Source organism: Phyllobates terribilis, unplaced genomic scaffold (genome assembly GCF_046119375.1).
Source record: "Phyllobates terribilis strain yellow unplaced genomic scaffold, ASM4611937v1 Scaffold_2__4_contigs__length_985480577, whole genome shotgun sequence".
Lineage (NCBI taxonomy): Eukaryota > Metazoa > Chordata > Amphibia > Anura > Dendrobatidae > Phyllobates > Phyllobates terribilis.
Genome location: NW_027362762.1, coordinates 827,440,061 through 827,461,560, shown reverse-complemented (window position 1 = coordinate 827,461,560; position 21,500 = coordinate 827,440,061). Strand labels below are relative to the sequence as shown.

At 41.8% G+C, this 21,500-nt stretch overlaps 2 protein-coding genes across 3 annotated transcripts in view; one reads left to right on the top strand and one right to left on the bottom strand.

Annotated features, from left to right (window-relative positions):
• Window positions 1-3,297: 3,297 nt before the first annotated feature.
• Window positions 3,298-11,840, bottom strand: ALKBH4 (alkB homolog 4, lysine demethylase). Its single transcript, XM_073667756.1, has 3 exons — window positions 11,664-11,840; window positions 8,060-8,254; window positions 3,298-5,911 (listed from the first exon to the last, which is right to left on the bottom strand). The coding sequence occupies exons 1-3, from the start codon at window positions 11,766-11,768 to the stop codon at window positions 5,258-5,260; spliced, it is 954 nt and encodes a 317-aa protein (XP_073523857.1). The 5' UTR covers window positions 11,769-11,840; the 3' UTR covers window positions 3,298-5,257.
• The window catches only part of LRWD1 (leucine rich repeats and WD repeat domain containing 1), a 53,746-nt gene continuing 44,039 nt past the window's right edge, over window positions 11,794-21,500 (top strand). The window contains exons 1-5 of one of the 2 annotated variants that reach the window (XM_073667754.1): window positions 11,794-11,880; window positions 19,184-19,308; window positions 20,390-20,624; window positions 20,710-20,829; window positions 21,023-21,175. In XM_073667754.1, the coding sequence (XP_073523855.1) occupies window positions 19,229-19,308; window positions 20,390-20,624; window positions 20,710-20,829; window positions 21,023-21,175 (588 nt within the window). In that variant the 5' untranslated portion in view covers window positions 11,794-11,880; window positions 19,184-19,228. Of the gene's footprint in view, window positions 11,881-19,182; window positions 19,309-20,389; window positions 20,625-20,709; window positions 20,830-21,022; window positions 21,176-21,500 lie in introns of those variants that run through there. The other variant, XM_073667755.1, reaches the window with a different exon arrangement.

The following is a 21,500-nucleotide window of genomic DNA, read 5'->3' as shown; positions in this document are numbered from 1 at the left end:
TCAGTCCTCATAGCTCCAGAGAGATGAAGTAATGCACTTGCTCCGAGCCTTCACAAAGGGTAATGTATCGCTGGCCCCTCCCTCTAGCAGACATCAGGTATTTATACACCCAGGCCAGGGTGTTAATTAGCCAGAGGAAGGTAGCCAATGGGTCTTAGAGAGACAGCCTCTAAGGAAGGTGTCTGTAATGCCAAACGTAGAGATCTCCTGTTACCAACTGCAGGGCGACTGTCTGTCACTTCTGACACACCCATGACATACACCTGTGGATGTATTTTAATGCACACTTGAAACACACTGCTTCTTTGTGTAGCATCATGGGAAAGTCTAAAGAAATCAGCTAAGATATCAGGAAGAGAATTGTGGACTTGCACAAATCTGGATCATCCTTGGGTACAATTTCAAGATAGCTGAAGGTGTCTCGTTCATCTGTACAAACAATTATACGCAAGTACAAACAAGATGGGAATTTCCAGCCATCATACTGCTCAGGAAGGAGACGGGTTCTGTGTCCCAGAGAGGACATGTGCATATCAACCCAAGGACAAAAGCAAAAGACCTTGTGAAGATGATGGTGGAAGCTGGTAAGATTGTGTAAATAACCACTGTGAAACAAGTACTGTATCAATATGGGCTGAAAGGTCGCTCTGCCAGGAAGAAGCCATTACTCCAAAAGAAACATAAAAAAGACAGATTAATGTTTGCAAATGCACACAGGAACAAAGATCTTAATTTCTGGAGACATGTCCTGTGGTCTGATGAAACTAAAATTGAACTTTTTGGGCATAATGACCATCGTTATGTTTGGAGGAAAAAGGGAGAAGCTTGGAAGCCTAAGAACACCATCCCAACTGTGAAACACGAGGGTGTCAGCATCATGTTGTGGGGTTGTTTTGCAGCAAGAGGGACTGGTGCACTTTACAAAATACATGGCATCATGACAAACGAAGATTATGTGGCAATACTGAAGCAACATCTCAAGACATCAGCCAGGAGGTTAAAGCTTGGGCGGAAATGGGTCTTCCAAATGGACAATGACCCGAAGCATACTGCCAAAATGGTAACAAAGTGGCTTAAGGATAACAAAGTCAATGTTTTGGATTGGCCATCACAAAGCCCTGATCTCAATCCTATTGAAAATTTATGGGCAAGGCTGAAAAGGCAGGAAGGAGCAAGGCGACCTACAAACCTGGATCAGTTACACCAGTTTTGTCGGGAGGAATGGGCCCAAATTCCGACCAACTATTGTGAGAAGCTTGTGGAAGGATATCCCAAACGTTTGACCCAATTCATTCAGTTTAAGGGCAATGATGCTAAATACTAATGAAATGTATGTAAACTTTTGACTTTGCAGTAAGTAATAAAAATGCCTTAAAACATTCTCTCGCTCTCATTATTCTGGCATTTGGCAAATATTAAAAATGATGGTAATCCTAATTGACCTAAAATGGGAAAGGTTTATTCTGATTTCATGTCAGATATTGAGAAAAACATGCATATGTGTCTTTTTATAAAGTGTATGTAAACTTCTGGTTTCAACTGTATCTCTAAGGTCTCGTGGACATGGCCGTATTTTCGGTCCAAGTGCAATCCTACAAAACACTGCATTGCACTCAAACCAATGTTATTCTATGAGGCTGTGCACTTCAGATTTTTTCTCCGTACGAGGAAATAGAAGAGAAAATCGCAGCCTGCAGTTTGATACGATTTTGGGATTGCACTCGGCCACGCAAGTCAAATGAGTACACGAAAATCATCAGACTGCACTCGGATGACATCTGAGTGCGGTGTGATTTTTCACAGCCTCATCGAATGGAGAAATTTTTTTCTCCATCTTCTCATCTGAGAGAATTGTATCACACTATGCTCAGACTCTGATCAGAGTTTGATTTGCATTATTGACCAGATTCTCTCAGATGAGAGAAAATACTGTCGTCTGCACCTGCTCTAAAGTGAATTGAATCATCAGGAATGGTGGATATACATAAGACTACGTTCCCATGATGAGTATTTGGTGAGTTTTTAATATTGCAGCTTCTCTGTAGCATTTCTGCACCTATTAGGTATCTTAGGTCACTTTTGATTTTTCATTGCGTTTTTACCGTGTTTTTGACTTTGGTTTTTATTGTCTCTTATTGGTTTGTCATGTTTGAAATAAAGCTGCATTGTTTTTGATACTTCCTGGTATTTTGCTTAGCTAAAACTTTATTCACACAGTCATGGGGATTTTCCGCATTTAATGCAAGTGTATGGGGAAAATCCTCACATAAATCTCAGCGTACCCGCAAGAGAAATTGGCATGTTGTGAATTTCAAACACGCACAGCAGGTCAGATTGCACAGTTTTTAAAAAAAAAACAGTTGGTGTGAGATTACTATAAATCCTATCCACTTTGCTGAAACTATAAGATGCTGCATTTTTTGTGAAAAGTAAAAAAGGCAGAATTAAAAACTTATTGTGGGAACTTATTCTAGAGAGGAAATGCCGGAGAAACTTTTAATCCATGGGGAAGAGGTGGATCGAGATCTCAGGCATTCCTACTCAGGCACTGCTGAACACCAGTTTAAAGAACCTCTCCAGCATTTGTTTTATTTCAGTGCTGGAGTGGTGCCACTAACTTAAGTTCTCTGACCCTAGTCTTTTACTCACTAGCTGCCGTCTTCTGCTATTCCTGAAGCAGTTCCGGTCCCATACCGCCATCTTGTGACTGCAACTTTTGACTGACAGGATGTCAGAGATAACCATCACAAGCTCTCACTGTAAGTCTATAAGAACATTGTTCTGACCTCGTCCTGGTTCTCATAGACTTACATTGAGTTGTGACTTCCAGCACGGTAGCAAACACTGGAGAGATCCGGCGGGTCACAACCTACAGAAGATGACCAGAGCAGCACCGATAACAGATGAAGATGGCAGCTGGTAAATATATAACTGGGGGCAGGGAACTGATACCACTCCAGCGTTGCAAGAAGAAAAAAAAAGAAAAACCCGCTGGAGTGGTGCTTTAAGTTTTTTTTTGTTTTTTTTTTAAGAAATTAATCACTAGTCTCTTCTTGGTCACTTACATCCCAGAGAAGTGAAAGGTTGAATCCAGCCCAACTACTTCCAAGCAGAGAAGTCTGGGGCAGTCAATCACCGCTTATTCACATTAGTTTGTCAGTGGATTCCTTCTAAATGGGCAGAATTGACCAAAAACTATAATGAATGTGTACGTGAAGCTCGAACATCATAATAAGATTTTGAAACCATGTAACACATCTGTGTTACTCAACCAGGTACTGTACTCAGAGAGCGAGACCGAATAGTGGAAACATTTAATGTTTAGAAATTAAAAAACTAAAAATTGGAAAAATATAAAAACATTTTTTAAAGGGAATCTGTCAGCAGGATTTCATACCCCAAACTATTTATATGTGGGTGTATCTCTCAAAGACATGTCCAGCAATACCTTTGCATGGCCAGTCCGTTCCTCTATCATTGAGAAATTGAAATTAGAAATGATATAAAAATAAAGCCGAAGCGCTATAATACATCTGAAACCTCTGTCACTCCAGCTCTATTTCCCATCCAGCACTGCTGTCGACTCCTACTGCTTGACTGACAGCCTATATGTTTTGTGACTTCAGGCAAATAAATGGGCGAGGAATAGAGCTGGAGTGACAGAGGCTTCATTTACATATCAATTCAAATGCTGATTTCTCAGTAAAAGAGAAATAGACTGGCCATGTAAGGGTATTGCTGGACTTGTTTATGAAAGAGATACACCTACATATAAATAGTTTGAGGGATGAAATGTTGCTGACAGACTCCCTTTAAAACATTTCATAAATTCAAAACACTTTCTATTCCATTTACCATTTTTCTTAAAAAAACAAAAACAAAAAAAACTTTGTGGGATTGAGATACAAAACCAACAATGTCTATGCCAAGGCAATATGTACAGAATTAAAGGGGTATTTTGGTTAATAGAAAAGATCATCTGCTCACAGCATAGGTGATAAGTTTTTGTGACCGGAATACTCCTTTAAAGGCTATGTCCACCTCATTACAACCACTTTTTATCCCAATATATTTTCTGAAAACCATAACTTATTCCTGTGTATGTCGATGCAGCTTGTTTTTTTTGGGGTTCTGAGCTGCAGTTTTTATTGATACCATCTGGAGGAACATGCAATATTTTGATCTATTTTTGGGGGAGGCGTCTTGATGTGATCTTTAGATATTGTTTTCTTTATAGCACTTACTGTATGGGTTCTCTTCATATTTTCCATGCTCAGACTTTTACAGACATGGCAATACCGAATATATATATTTTTAAAATTTCATTATATTTGAATTATGGAAAAAGATAGAATTTAAAGGGAATCTGTCACCACATTTCACCGATCTAAACTATTAAGATGGGCATACAGGTTATAGACTGCAAAGTAGAGTGATCCCTGTATGCCTCATATCAGTTGCCTTGTTGTGGATAAATCATCTTTTATACTTATATAAATGCCCTCTTCCAGGCTCTGGGGAGGACGATGACTGGAAGACAACTCTGCCACCAGAGCTGCTTGTACATGAAGGGGCAGTTCCCAGTGTGATGTATGATGGCCGCTCTCTGCTCTCCTGATCTCACTGCAGAGCTGTGTGTGATTATACCTCACACATCTGCAGGTCTCTCTCAGCTTCAACTTCCATCTCACAGGCAGACAGTGATGCAATACAGCAGAGCTCAGAGAGCTGCAACAGATGTGTTTGCAAGAAGACAAAGTTCATTTCTCCTGTACTGTGTTAGTTACTTGTCTCACAGTAGTAACTCCCCCTTCATGTAAAATAAGTTCTGGAAGCAGAGTTATTTTCCAGAAAGCGGTCATTTACATATAAGAAAAATGTGGATTTCTCTGGAATAAGACGTTGGATCACAGATATCAAGGTATCATTTTATTCAACTTCCTATGACCTACATGTCCATCTAGTCGGTTTAGGAGGGTTGATCCTACTGACAAGATTCCCTTTAAACATAATTTTTTTTTTTATTGATTTTCACTTTATATTTTTTTTGTTACCAAACAAGTTAAGAGTGCGATTAGAGCTCAAAGTTTTTACTTGGGACTCCTACTTGCCTTACACAACTCAATGCCTCTGTCAGGGGCAGGTCTGAATTCCCTTTTGAGGATTCAGGCAGAAGCCCAACACGAAGGAAGGCACACACTGCAGAACGTAGTGTGAACAGCCCCATAAATAGAAAGGACATGAAAGTGATGAGTGTTTAAACTGATTTCCCATGAAAGCCAAGAGCTATATCCAGCAGCATTTGTCCCTGTGACTCTTCCTTGCCCCCCGCGCTAAACTCTGCTGACAGTTCTCTGAATGTACTACAAACTCTGCGCTGCTTGATGTGTTCTCTGTGAATTGCATGCATCCAAGTATAACGTGCATCTCCATATAAAACCACCAACGACCTTCGCGGGAGATGTATAGCTACTTCCACATCACTATAGGGAACCAAGGCAGACTTTGATGTGCGAGCGCCTGCATCGTCCTGGAGGTTAGACTGTATATTAACCACATCGCTATTGATTCCAGGCTGTAGACAGTTTCCATTACGTTCACTATGTCGATCCGATGTAGATATCAGCGGCAGATTGTCTACAGAAGAACTCGTCATCGTGAGCACAGTATCTGTAAGAAGATTCAGACTTACTAGTCTTTCTCCCCAAAGCCAAGAGTCATCAAAGTGGGGGTCGATGGCAGACCCCCTGTCAGAACTGTAATCCAGATTACATTGCTCAACAGGTAGGAACCCTTTCAGGACAGAGTGATTCTTCATCCTTTCCCATAGAACTTTGCTAAAACTTGGAAGACCACTGAAATTGGCAACTTTGATTTTTTGCTTCTTAAAGTTCACCTTTGGACCAAAATCCTGTGGACATAAATAAAAGTTACAGATAATTCAACACAAGCCAAACATGTGACCTGGATGCCCAATTGTTCTACTGCAGATTCCCACCATATGTATAAATGCATTCGGCAAAGGATTAAGAATAGGGACTGGATTTAGAAAAGACACAGCAGTGATGAGAAAAACATAAGTGACCGTAGATTAAATTATAAGGCTTTTCTCAAATATGTGTCATTAGCAAAGCAGATGATTCCAATCGGTATTACATGGATGCAGGTTTTAATTTGATTTTTGATTGATCTGGTGAGATAAGACACCAGCACAGATCTCTGCTGTGTTTACAAGCTGCACACTCCCAGTCTCTCCCCACACAATTATATCTTCCAGCTCATAAGCATAAAACATCACACAGCTGTCAAAACAGTGAGACAGTGAAGAGCCAGACTTCAATCTAACTTTCTTAAGGGGTCAAGATCTTCATCGCTAAAGAAGGCACAGCATTTTTAGCTTTATTAAATCTATTTGAGAAATGCTTTATATTTTATCTCTTTTAACTTCATGAATTATTCCAAGAGATGAAAACTATTCTAAGGGGTCATCTAAGATAAAAAGCTTCCCCCCAAGAATCAGAGGAATACAATTGTTAACAGAGAAAATGTATGTTGTTGTCTGCCCCAAAACTGAACGACAGACACAAATGCAGTATAATCGCGTGAAGGTATACAGTGGGTCTTTTTTTAATAAATTTGCAAAAATTTCTACATTTCTGTTTTTTTTTCTGTCACGATGGAGTGCAGAGTGTACTTTTGAGAAAAAAATGAACTTTTTAGAATTTACCAAATGGCTGCAATGAAACAAAGAGTGAAAAATTCAAAGGGGTCTAAATACTTTTCGTACCCACTGTATATGAGTTCTGAACTGCATTACTTCTATATATATATATATATATATATATATATATATATATGTATATATATATATATATATATATATATATATATATATATATATATATATACACACACTTTTGGCGCAGGCAACAATTTGCAACAACTTCTGCCACAATTTATGGCTAAAACTATTGTTTGATGAATTAGCCATGATGGCTATTCAGGAGCTGGTGAGGCCATTTGTATTAGGGTATCACATGCCTGATCTATGTACTTCCTATATGTCCCCATATATAGAGCAATAATAATAATAAAAATGTAATATTGTAACAGTCTTTTAGATCAAGTTTGTTAGGAACATTACTTGCATACAAAAACAAGCAGAGAAAGCACAAGTCGTGTCATTTAAAGGGAATCTGTCAGCAGGTTTTGGTTATATAATCTGAGAACAGCATAATGTAGGGGCAGAACGCCTGATCCCAGCGATGTATCACTTACTGGGGTACTTGGTGTAGTTTTGATAGAATCCTTGTTTCTTTGCAGTACATGTAGCAGAGCAAAGACTTTTGGGCTGTGAATAACGACGTCCACATCACTGACTGGCAGCCTCCTGTGTACACTGTGCATAGGCAGAAAGCTGCCAATCAGTGGTGGGTGCGGGGTTAAACAGATTAGCTGGACTAGTCTGCAAGTGAGATGTAGTCCTGTAGTGATAATCTCCTGCTGATAAAACACTGATTGTATTGAAACTACAGCACACAGCCTAATAAGTGACGCATCCCTGCAATCAGCCTATTGTGCCCTATATTGTGTTAATCTCAGATTAAATACAAAACCTCTGCTGATTCTCTTTAAACACTAGACCACATGTAATCCCATTATATCATCAATTTACAAGTACTTTGGGAAAGCAATTTGTCTCACAGCAGAGGGTCAAGACTTGTTGCAGTGGTGGCACTGTACATAGCAGAGGATAATATCTTCACTACTTTACCAAACCTTGAAGGTTAAGAAATGTATAGATTCTTATAATGAACAGGACTCAGTGATGTAACTACAGCAGCGGTAAAGTTTCCAGCTGATGGACACAATCAGGGCCACTAGCAAGACCTGGTTACAAGGGATAATCTCTGTAGTTGCTCTATGGATTAGGATTCCCAGCTCTGAAGTACTAAATTGAGACAAAAGACCAAATACAGCAAATATAGCAATTCATAGCGAACATTATTAGCAGTTTGGACTGTGTTTCATTTTCATGCATTTAACAGAAAATACATGCCTGTTTTCTTCGGCCAGACTGTGAAAGCCTCCATTCATCCTGATCCATGACCTGCACCATATCCCGCTCCTCATTTTCTGTAACAAACTCTTCTATCAAAGTCACACCAGGGAATGGGAAGCACCAGCCGGCTGCCTCGGTCCGCTCTGCTCCTTTACAGACACCTTCCTCAGGGATGTACACAAATGATAAAGCCTATAGAATAATGTAGAAAAAGTAAGAAAAAAAATCATATATAGGTACTTTGAAAAAGCAAAGGAAAGAAACCGGCAAGTGCATAGCGATCATTACTGTCCTGCAGTGATCATTCACGCCTAGTGGCATAGCATCGCCTGGCACCATGTACGGACAATCACTCGTTAGCATCAAAACAATCTAGTGCAGAAAAGATCACCAAATCCAGTGCAGTGCTTACAAGCTCGGCACTCCTCATCTAGGAGATCGGCTGGCGATTAATGATTGCAGGGGTGGCTGGTAATCTAGGCAACCAGCAGTAAACAAAATTAAAAACCTCTTTATTCTTAAGAATGGAAAGGATTTCTAATCATTTAAAGAAGTAAATCATAAAGTTGCTTGGTGCAATTTTAACCATAAGGCCACGGCCACACTATCAGTATTTGGTCAGTATTCTTCTCAGGAGTGGGAACCAAAACCAGGTGAGGAACAATCAGAGAAAAGGTATAGTAGAAACCAGTGCACCAATTCTGCATTTATCACCCACTCCTGAGAAAAAATGCTGACCGAATACTGATAGTGGGGCCGTGGCCTTAATGAAGTGATCAAATGCCTATAAATTATCACAGGGTTACCTAAAACAAAGTGTGTAGGCCTAAGGCTGAGTTCACATGTCGAAACCGCAGCGTGTTTTCTTTTTTTTTTTGCCACCACTGCAGTAAAACTATTTTTTGCCAGGATTTTTTTTTTAATAATAATTTGAAAATACTGCAACGTATGAACAAAGCCTGAGAGGTTATGTAACCTGCAATAGTCTCAGGATGTTAGTGTGGACAAATTGCTGCAGTTTTGCAATGTGGCATTCAGCCTAATGGCTAGTACACGGTGAAGCACAATGAAACCAGGCACTTCATCTGTACAATCTGTGTGGCTAAAATCGGCAGCAATTTGGTAAAAATCGGATGTGGCTTTGGAATTGAAGTTATATAACAGCCATCTCCTGCGGTCAATAGTCATCTGGGTGGTGTGGCAGTGGTAATTGGTGCAGTCTCCTAGCCGTTGGCATGCCCTCTCTGCCTTGACAGAAGTCCTGCCTGGCATAGGTAGTGTTGACTTCATACACCAGTAGTACTGAACTACGCTTTTCAGTGCGGATGAATCCAAAGGGTGACGCAACTTTATGCCGCAGCAATGAGTACATTGGGGCTTGTATAAATCATAGTATCATCACTAGAAGTGATCGGATTAATTACCAGATATAAGCATATGCATATTGATAATACACCAGGTGGTACGGTGGATGAGCAAGTGTCAGTGTAACATGTATCATACATTACATGGATAAAAAGCGCCAGCAGGGGACAATGTTGAAAGTAGTATTCTGCTCCCGCTGTCTCCTACTCCTAGTGTAAAAATAAGAATAAAATTAAAAAATCCTTATACTCACCTGTCCGAAGATGAAATAAGTGTCCCACACTGTAATCCATCTGACCGCACACGCTGAGGAGCAGAGGAATATGGCGCTCTCCAGTGGGCGGGCACCTGAACTTACCGAACGGTGTCCTGTCACTCACTGAGCTCACCGCAGTTCAGGGGCCCGCTCGCTGCAGTGAGTCATTCCCCTCTGCTCCTCAGCGTGTGTGCTCGCCTCAAGCCACTGCAGACACTGATGCAGAATTGTCGGTCAGATGGATTACAGACAGTATGTCGGACAGGTGAGTATTATGGTTGTTTTTTAGTTAATTTTTTTTACAGGAGACAATGGCTCCAGGGAATTAGGTGTAAAGGTGAGTAAAATGTGTTTATTTTATTCTTATTTTACACTTTCTGGACACAGCGGGGACAGAATACAACTGTCAGCATTGTCCCTTGCCCATTCTGATCTCAGAGCCAGCAGGGGACAATGATGACAGATGCCTGCAGCACCTGGCGCTTGAGGACAGCGCTAACTGTACACTGATTCCCAGGAGCCGGTACGTGTCACACTGATGCCATCCGTGTATCATCAGTGTGTGGGACGTTTTGCAGCCCATGCTGCTGGTAAAAAACGGACATGTCAGCGTGTTTTGCCCACAGACACACGGTCCGTGAAAACACACTGACATTTGCACAGACCCATTGATTTGAATGGATCTACGTGTGTCAGTGTCTCCAGTACGTGTGGAAACTGTCACCACACATACCGGACACACTGACATGTGAATGACCCCTTACACTGACTCTTGCTCATCCACCATACCACTGGGTGTATAATGAATATACATGTACTGATATCATATCTTGCAATTACATCATTGTATCATTTATATATCCCATTCCTATCAAATATCAGCACTGCATATTGTACTATATTGCCAGTATTTAGCATCTCCGTCATGTCGACTCTGACAAATGTGGTTGTTTTAAAATCCTGTATCTTTAATTTCAAACATGTTAAAAAAATGTATTTTCTCATATAAGAGCTTTTGAACGCAATTCTTTATAGGTTTATATATATTTATGGTCAGAGTAACCCTTTAAAGAGGTGGTCCAGTTATTTTTCTCCTTAATTCCTATTTGATGCCATAATCTAAATTATTATGTAATACACTTGAATTAAAAACTCCCTAACTACTCTGTTTTTCTAGTTTTTTTACCTACGTTATGACACTTCGTTTGAGAATCCCAGTGCATGCTGGGATACTGAAATGAAGTGTCAGCATGGGTCAGAGGCCATAACACCTGCTCCATTACCCATCACTGAAACAAAGTATCACCAGTGATGGGCTAGTCCCTGCTCGCTGTGTACAGTAATAGCACGCTCTCAGTTGTCTGCTCCGATCAGCAGTAACGAGCCGTCAGAATATCCGGTAAGCGGAAACCAGCGCCGCCCCCCAAAAGTGACGTCACTGGTCTCTGCACGCTGGCAATTCTGACAACGCGCTCTGGTGCCGGCTCGTTACTGCTAATCTGAGCTGGCAACAGAGCACGCACTGTCATTGTGCACATTGTACAGGGACTAGCCCATCACTAACAATGCTTCATTTCAGGGCGGGGGCAGGGACTGCAGCAGTGACTGCTGGGGCTGTGACAGTGACCGGCGGCCTCTGCACCCTGATGGCGTTTCATTTGAGTATCCAGCATGCACTGGGATTCTCAAACGAAGCTTCATCAAAAAGGAAGTGAAGAACAAAAAATAGGAAAAATGTTTGTATAGTGACAGCTGGAGAAGGATGGGGAAGTTTTAATGCAAATAGATTAGAAATTAGATTATGGCACTAAGTAGATATGCAGTTATGAGGACATTTACTCTGGCCTCCGGACCACCCCTTTAAATGATAATAGTAGTCAATCAGCAGAGAGCAACTTCTTGATATGTGGGGGGTCTACACCACCACCAGTAAACCACGTCATGTCCCTGTACCATACACAGCCGCAGATTAGCCGTCACCTTTTGTGGCCCCTGCAGCATCCCCCCGGCTGGAGACTCGCACACTAAGCAGGACCGGACGCCCTTACAGCCGCACGCTGCTGCCGTGCTGCTGCTGCCAGCCATAGGAGCGAGCACCGGCCCAGCAGCGACACTTCCGGCGCAAACTCAGCAACCGGAAGTGGCGTCATCCTGGCGGGAGATAGAACGTACAGCAGCTGGGAGTGCGGAGGAGGCGGTGAGTGCGGTACAGCGCCGGGCACAGCTGGGAAAAGCACAACAAGCGCGTGTTACTGTGTCCGACCTGGAAATACTACACTGTAGTCATCAGTGTGTACAATGTCCTATAGGGGAGCACGTGCACTTTGTGCTATAGGGACCTTGTCTCCTTACATGTATGTGGGTCACTGCATGGCGGGGAGACTGATCAGCGGCGCTGCAAGGGGCGAGTAGAGGAGTTAGGCCACAGCCCCACTATCAGTACTTGGTCAGTATTCGGTCAGTATTTTTTCTCAGGAGTGGGAGCCAAAACCAGGAGTGGGTGATAAATGCAGAATTGGTGACTTGTTTCTATTATACCTTTTCTCTGATTGTTCCTCACCTGGTTTTGGCTCCTACTCCTGAGAAAAAATACTGACCAAATACTGACCAAGTACTGATAGTGGGGCCGTGACAACCAATCACATCCACGCATTTATAGTCCTGTGATATATGCTGTGATTTGGATTAGTTATGATCAATGTCTCCATTTCTTTTTTAGATTTGTTAACTTCCCTCACTTTCTACACCACTGTGTGTGTGTAATAAAAATATATATATAATTATAGCAGGTGCTCCCGGCCATAAGTTCTCTCATCTAAGAGAATCGGGCCGATTATACAAATGACAGTCTGATCAGAGTGTGATCCAATTTTCTTGGCTGAGGAGAAGATGGATAAAAGAATTTCTTCATCTTCTCCATTCTGTCACTGCGGGGAAATTGAATTGCACTCAGATGTCATCCAAGTGCAGTCCGATGTTTCCTGCAAACTCATTGCCTTGTATGTCAGAGTGCGATCCGAATATCAGCTCAGGCATGCTGAGATCTCTCTTCTTCGGACAGTCTGTGTTTAAGGGGAAAGAATTGTATATACAGTGCCTACAAGTAGTATTCAACCCCCTGCAGATTTAGCTGGTTGACACATGCGGAATTAACTTGGCATTGTGACATTTGTACTGTAGATCAGCCTGGAAGTGGGAAATGCACTGCAGCAAATTTTGTTCTTTTTTTTTTTTTTTTTTTTTTTTTTTTTTTAAAACGTAAAAAGTTAATTCAGATTGTCATTTATTATTCAACCCCTCAAACCTCAAGAATTCTGTTTGGTCCCCCTAAAGTATTAAGAAGTAGTTCAGGCACCAAGAATAATGAGCTTCACATGTGTGGATTAAAGATCTCTTTTGCCAGCCTTTTCTGACTATTTAAGACCCTCCCCTAACTTGTGAACAGCACTTAGACATGGTCAACATGGGAAAGACAAAGGAGCATTCCAAGGCCATCAGAGACAAGATCGTGGAGGGTCACAAGGCTGGCAAGGGGTACAAAACCCTTTCCAAGGAGTTGGGCCTACCTGTCTCCACTGTTGGGAGCATCATCCGTAAGTGGAAGGCTTATGGAACTACTGTTAGCCTTCCACGGCCAGGACAGCCTTTGAAAGTGTCCTCCCGTGCCGAGGCCAGGCTTGTCCGAAGAGTCAAGGCTAACCCAAGGACATCAAGGAAGGAGCTCCGGGAAGATCTCATGGCAGTGGGGACATTGGTTTCAGTCAATACCATAAGTAACGTACTCCACCGCAATGGTCTCCGTTCCAGACGAGCCCGTAAGGTACCTTTACTTTCAAAGCGTCATGTCAAGGCTCGTCTACAGTTTGCTCATGATCACTTGGAGGACTCTGAGACAGACTGGTTCAAGGTTCTATGGTCTGATGAGACCAAGATCGAGATCTTTGGTGCCAACCACACAAGTGACGATTGGAGACTGGATGGCACTGCATACGACCCCAAGAATACCATCCCTACAGTCAAGCATGGTGGTGGCAGCATCATGCTGTGGGGCTGTTTCTCTGCCAAGGGGCCTGGCCATCTGGTCCGCATCCATGGGAAGATGGATAGCACGGCCTACCTGGAGATTTTGGCCAAGAACCTCCGCTCCTCCATCAAGGATCTTAAGATGGGTCGTAATTTCATCTTCCAACAAGACAACGATCCAAAGCACACAGCCAAGAAAACCAAGGCCTGGTTCAATAGGGAAAAAGTCAAGGTGTTGGAGTGGCCTAGTCAGTCTCCTGACCTTAACCCAATTGAAAACTTGTGGAAGGAGCTCAAGAATAAAGTCCACATGAGACACCCAAAGAACCTAGATAACTTGGAGAAGATCTGCATGGAGGAGTGGGCCAAGATAACTCCACAGACCTGTGCCGGCCTGATCAGGTCTTATAAAAGACGATTATTAGCTGTAATTGCAAACAAGGGTTATTCCACAAAATATTAAACATAGGGGTTGTATAATAATTGACCCACACTTTTATGTTTAAAATTTAATAAAATTCAACTGAGCAACATAACTTTTTGGTTTGTAAGATTTATGCTTCTGTTCATAAAACCTACTCTCGTTTGCAGTTTGAAGGCTCTAACTTATTTGCATCTTATCAAACCAGCTAAATCTGCAGGGGGTTGAATACTACTTGTAGGCACTGTATGTGCACGGCCCCATAGAATAACATTGGTCTGAGTGCGATCTGATGTTTTGTCAGATCAGACTTGGACCGAAATACACTTGTCTGCACCTGCCCTTATTCTAATCAGTGCCGTCCGAGTGTCATCAATTTTTCTCATACGTGGAGAAAAAAAAGAAAGTTATTCAGCGCCTCCTTTCTGACAGTCCGTGATAATCAGACTACACTCTGTCATCCAGCTGCGGCCCGATTTTTCTTTCTTTTTTTTTTTTCTTCTTTATGGACCCATAGACCTGCATTGCAGATTTTGACACGACCTTCAGATGAAAATTGGACATGTCTCTGCAATTTTCCGCAGGTCCCTTGGCTCGTGAAAAATCACGAACATGTTAATGGCCCCATAGACTATCACAAATAGGAGTGCTATCCATTAAAACCACGGTTAGCACTCGTACAAAAATATCGGACGTCTGAAAGAGGCCCAGCAGTGTGTAATTTAAACTGTTAGGGTATGTGCACACGATGCAGAAATGCTCAGGATTTTTTCCTGAGCGTTTCTGCATCTCTCTCGGATTGTACATGCGGTTTCCTGCCAGGGACATGCGGAAATGAAGCGGTCTTCACTTTCATTTCCGCATGCGGGTTGACAAGCGCTTCCCAAGCGATTTTAGCATCACTTGGAAAGTGCTTGTCAACTTCACACTATATAAATCCATGCAACTGGCATGGATTTATATAGTGTGTGAATGTCAAAAAATAAAAAATAAATCTATACTTTACCCTCTGATGGCCCCCGGTGTCCTGCTTCATCGGTCCCGGCTACCGGCAGTGAAGACTTTAGGACCTTCCGACGTCAGCGTCACGTGACCCGTCACATGACTCTGACGTCAGCGAAGGTCCTTCTTCATTCAACCGCGAAGTGCCCGGGAAGCCGGCAGGACGCAGCGCTGGCCGTCAGAAGGTGAGAATATATATATTTTTTATTTTATTCTTTTTTTTTTAATGGTACCTGGGTCTGGATGAGAGTCCTCTCATCCACACCCGGGTACCATCCGCACATTAGACCGCATGAAAAGCGCATCAACATATACAGTGATGCGGATTCCATGCGGTCTAATGCAAGTCAATGGCGGCAAAAGAGCAGCGTTTCCGCAAAATTAATTGACATGCTGCGGATTTTTGACCGCAGCGTTTACGCTGCGGAAAAATCCGCATCATGGGCACAGCACATGCGGATTTCCATTGGGGAACATTGCTGCCCTTCTACCATGCGTTTTTCATGCGTTTCCGCGGCGTTTACGCAACTGCAAAAACGCCGCGGAAACGCATGAAAAACGCATCGTGTGAACTCAGCCTTATTCTTTCAATAAAACAACGGAAGGTGGATGAGAAGACAATCAGTATGTGTCTGCAAACCGCATATGGACTGTAACCTGATGACGTCTCGAAACAGACGATTTGTAAGGGCTTGATCACATGTAGCTTCTTTGCTGCATTTTTTTCAGCACATTTTGGTGCAGAACACTGTAGTCATTTTACAATAGTAAAATAAGTGGTTTTTTGAGCTGCAGTATGTGTTTTTTTTAAAAACCTCATCATGTCAATCTTTATGCATTTTTGCTATTTTTTTATTGATTGAGTACATAAAAAACATTTTAAAAAGATATGTAATGTTTTCCTGCCAACATTATGCACTTTAAGGCTATGTGCCCACGTTGCATTTATGAAGCAGAAAATTTCTGCTGCATAAATGCAAGTCCTCTCCCGGAAAAACGCATGCGGAATTCCGCACGCGTTTATCGCGCGTTTTTCGCGCGTTTATCACGCGTTTTCCACATGCGGAATTGCCTTGCGTTTTTTATGCATTGGACTATGGCAATTCTGCTTGCGGAAACGCAAAATTAATTGACATGCTGCGGATTTTTGAACGCAGCATAAACGCTGCGGAAAAATCCGCAGCATGTGCATAGAACTTGCGGAATCCCATTGGGGACCATGGGGTGCGGGTTACCAAGCGTTTTACAAGCGTTTCCGCTGCGGAAATTCCGCATCAAAAACGCTTGAAAAACGCTACGTGGGCACACAGCCTTAATGCGGGGAAAAAAACTCTGCAAAAAAAAAAAAAACATTGTCTAAACACACTCTAATATGTGTTCACTGGTATATAGGTTTGACACAAAAGTCTCCAGTCAATATCATCAGGGTTCTCCGGGAGTGGGCAGTCATTAGACTGCAAGTATGTGATATTCTCACTCCCGACCACATTCCATCTAGACGTGTGCGGCATTGCACAATACAAGTGAATGTGAGTGAGGCCGCGCACGTCCTGTCAGAATGTGGCCAGAAGTGTGCAAATAACATAATTGTGGGCACATGACCACCATGGTCTCGCCACCAGCAACGGAGAATCCTAACAGTGCGCACAGTGAGGATTCACGAGTCTGCAGTCACATAGAGTGACTATAGACTTTTGTGACAAACCTGAACAACCCCTTTAAGCTAAAAGGATTAGAAGCAGACACTTTGTATATATACAGTAAAAATAACGCAATAATGACTCCATCAATTGTACAGTAAACGTTCAGTGTAAACATGCTGACAATCACCTGTTGAACAAGCAAAACGCTCGTTCGTCGGGTGAGATTATTTTTTATTCCTTAATAGCTACTGATATGTCTTTTTTTAGTATCCTGAAGAATTAGAAAATAAGGCTATGTGCCCCAACATCTTTTTCAGGCAGATTCTGCTTGGAACATTCCTGAAAAAGCAGTAAAAAAAAAAAAATAACTAAAAAAAAGAATGAACATATGCACAGAACTGTCAAAACTACTTGCTGTGCATATGTGCAGTTTTTTTAATGGTTTCAGGCTTCCATAATTTGTCAGTAAAGACATTTAAAAAAAAAAGAAGCGGTCCTGATAGTTACCATGGAAAATGGAGGCCAAGTAATGGCCTCTTGGTCTGCCAGCTATGGTGACCTGTTAGATTATTAGCGACATTTTAGTGAAAAAGAGGTAATTTTTCATTCTCTTTTGTGTTAACCCTTCAGGTGCTTTACAGAACTTAACAAACTTCCCGACGGCACTTCTGAATACATAGAGGGGGCTGTTTTTAAAATCCTATTCGTTTTGGGAGTTTTCCAATGTATAGTTCAAAACTAAATAGGTGCCTAAAAAAAATAAAAATAATGAGTTTAAAAGTTTTGTAAATTTGCTAGAAAAAAATAAAAACTGCTTTTTAAACTTTTAACCCTTTTAGCATTCTAGCAAAATATAGACATTTGAAAAATGACACTGATGTAAAGTAGACATATGGGCAATGTAATTTTATTAACTTTTTGGGTATATCTATCTGGTTTAAGGTTATACACATTCAGAGTATGAAAATTGCAAATTTTTTTAAATTTGTCAAATTTATGATATTTTTACAAATAAAACCTATTGACCTCAATTTACCACTAACACAAAGTATGATGGCCCCAATTAATTAAAGTGTTTATGCCAGAAATTTGAAAAATCGCTAAATTTTTGTGCACCACAAGGTTGCCCCAAAAATGTTGCAACTTTTTGCATTTTCACTCCAGTTTCGGTAGCTCCACCCAAACGCAGGGAGCTGTGGCAGGATCATGTCCAATTGAATAATTCATGATGAGCTATGAGTGACGTAAAAGTCAGAACGACCGCGAGCGGAATAGGGTCTTATCAGGTTTAAAAAGATTAAATGAAAACAGATTGGGCTCACCTGGAGGGGTTGTGACTGTCACAGTCCCTGTATTAGCTTGTTGAAATGGGCTGCTGCAGATTCTCCACAAGTAACAAGATGCAAACTTAGTGGGAAAGTGGATGTAAATCTGAGCTGTCAAAGGTCCAACATACAATCGGAGACCAAGAAAGTTTAGGTTTGGTTTTTATTGGTCAACACGCTTTGAAGTATTCATGCTTTATCAGGATAAACCACAATGATCATGGTGAGCTATGGTATACGTTGTACCAAAAATGTTACTCCAATCAGTGAGTGGAATAGGATTTGTGGCGGAGTACACCTTTTAATGAATGGGTTGCCTCTGACTCCAGCATGCCTCCTAATCGGGACCGGTGAACAACACCAATCTTGATGAATTTGGCCAATGTGTCGTGAGATAAGTCTCAGAATCACTGGGATATGTTGAAGCGTTCCAGAGTGATTGCCACATAAAGTGACACTGATCAGAATTTAAAAATTGGATTTGGTCCCTATGCTGAGTCCTCCATATAATAAAAAAAACCCAAAACACATACCTCCCGCACTGATGCTGTTTCAGTGATGATGGTGCTGTCTCCCGGTGCTCAGCAGGTATTGTCACGTGAGCGCTGCAGCCCATCGGTGGCTGCAGAGCTCCATCAGATGGGACCAGCCTTGGACTAATCTTCCAAGACACAGTCATTGACCATCAGTTTGTCATCTGAAACGCTGCGGCCTTTCCAAGTAAAACGGAAACTGTTGCAGTAACCCAGCTGGTCTGTGATGCACGATGCCGGTGGTTTATGCAGCATGAATCAGCTGTCAGGTTCCATTTAACCTATTAATACTCAGCTTATTGAAGCCATATATTACAGTTAGGTGGGAATTGGGCCCTAAGGGGGGGTACCGGGAAGCATACAGTCTGCAAACTGGACATACACATTAGATGATTGTTGGCCAGACTCGAAGATTGCAGCGATGTCAGCCAAAGCTCATCGTCTGTCATAGAAGATACTGGTTGTCATTCAATTCCTTAAGTTAATTTACCATAGATAGATATCTCTATAGCCTTAATGTGCCTAACTAACATTAGTTTAATTTTTATTAAAGGTCCAGAGAATTTTTTTTTTTTACGAATACTCTCAGGCTTCCATAATGACCAAGCTAACAAAAGACATCCTACTGAAGAAAGGCCTCCCAAAATCAAACCATCTGAAGAATGTAAAGACCCTGAAGTATGTGCATTTATATAACTATGTGCATTTTTGTGTAAATAACTACCATTACTAGTAATTTTTTAATTGCCCTATGTCCGGCACATGCATTGGGAAAGCTTCTAGCACAAATAGGAAGGGTATTTATTTGGCCTTATTTAGCTGACCTATGCCAAAATAGTGTCCTTTTTGGACATGTAAGTGTCTGATCCCAGATACCTCCTCTGATCGCAAAAAAAGGGTCCCCCTTTCTCCTGTTTGAATGAAGTGGCGCTCACCCATGCTCGCCTCCACTCCTTTCAAAGTCTGTGGGAGTGAAAGATATAAAGTGCTGTATTCGTTATCAGTAGGTTTCGTAGACTTGGAATGACGCGGTACTGTACGTGGGTGTCCATTCAAGGAGGGGAAAAGGGAACCCTATGTTTTCATTTGTGGTTAGTTGGGGTCCCAGCTGCATAACCCCCACCATAAGACAGATGCACAGATTGTGAAATGCAAATGTGTGGAGCCATACTGATGTCCATATAAATCTGTCAGAGATCGGACGTAGTTTTGAGCGCAAGTGCTCTTTACTGGAGTTTGTCTAGGGTGCTTGGGTATGCACCGAGTATCGCGGGTGCTCGAATGACATGTTCAGGTCCCCGCTTCTGCATGTTTTGCAGCTGTTAGACAGCAACAAAATATGAGAGGATTTCCCCGTGTTTGTCAGACAATCCCCACGTGTTTTATGGTTGTATAACAGGCGCAAAACATGCGGAGCAGTGACTCAAACGTGTCACTCAAGCACCCACGATACTCGGTGCATACCTAAACACCCTAGACAAACTCCAGTAATGAGCACTTACGCTCATCACTAATCAGACCACAATGCATGGATGTGAAGCTGTTACGCTTGTGTCGGGAGACCCCTGGCCAGTCTGTGCATTGTGGTCTGATCTTGGACTGATTTATACGGGCGTCTGAATGCACTATAATGCAGAGAATGGGCCCTGCCTGTGAGACGCTGCCGTTATCTTTAAATTGGTTACTGTGTGTCTATATGCAATTTATTATAAATATGTCTTTTAATTCAGGATCAATATCTAATTCCTATTTTGTACAGTTTATCGAAAATGCAACTGGAAACAAAGGACATTGATTCTCAACTCTTCTCCCAAATGCTAAATCTTGAATCACTAGATATCTCCCAAAACAATCTGTCTGATCTCCCAAGAAAGCTGAGTCTCCCCAAGCTCAAAGTCCTAAACTTCAGTGACAATCAGGTTGAAGATGTTACCGTTTTACAGCAGTTTCGCAGTCTGGAAGAGGTTATGTATGAGGAGAATCTCTACCTGACGGTTAGTAGTCGCGTCACATTGTGTTTGCAGTCAGTAGGCACAAGGATTACTGAAGAAATTCACCTTCTTCTCTTTGTTCTCTCAGGTTAGCGACAATTACAAAGTTTGCTGTCTTCTCCCTAAGCTCCGGAGGCTGAATAATAAAGATATCACATCCCTCGCTAATCATGTTAGGTTTGTGAACCACAGGGAGCTGAGCAGCAGGGTGAGTACACACGGTGATACTGGTTATTATTTATCTACAGTCTCCTATTAAGCAGATAATGGCCCCTATACCTGCGCTCACACATTGTATGAAGTGTATGTACAAAGCAAAGAAGCAGTCTCAGAACGGTTATTTCATCATGATCATTTACCATGTAATGTAAAACTCTTTCATCAGCATCTTTGTTCTGTAGGTTAAATCATACTGGGAAAAGAACTACAAGGACAAAATGCACAATGAGCCGACTCCAGCAATGATCAAATCTATCAGCAAGGAATTTCTAAAATCTGTGGGGAATCATGTAAAGTATGGACCAAATTCACTCAAAGACTTCACCAGGTGGAAAGTAAGATTTCAGACCATATATTTGTTGTACTCTGCAATGTCTTGGCTTCCATTATTGATTGAGAATGCATTAAGCCAGGTTTACACAATGCAATATGTTGCAGTTTTTTTTTGTTGTTGTCCTAAAGCTAGAAGAATCTTAGAAGGATTATTGGTCCTATGGTTCAAGGAGGCAAAAAAAACAAACTCACAAACAGAGTTCTTACTCATCCTCCCAATACCCAGCACTACTTTTCCACTTCTGCTCCAGTGCCATTATGTTGAACATTCTACAGCCATATCTCTGAGCTCAGCAGCCCCCCAGATGTAGACGACACAAGCAGCTA

Excerpts from the sequence above, each read along its gene's own strand:
- ALKBH4 (XM_073667756.1), bottom strand. The coding sequence starts at position 11,768 with ATGGCTGGCAGCAGCAGCACGGCAGCAGCGTGCGGCTGTAAGGGCGTC. Across the intron at positions 8,255-11,663 it reads TGCTGCAGGGGCCACAAAAG|GCTTTATCATTTGTGTACAT; the intron begins GTGACGGCTAAT and ends ATTATTCTATAG. Across the intron at positions 5,912-8,059 it reads AGTCTGGCCGAAGAAAACAG|GATTTTGGTCCAAAGGTGAA; the intron begins GCATGTATTTTC and ends TTATGTCCACAG.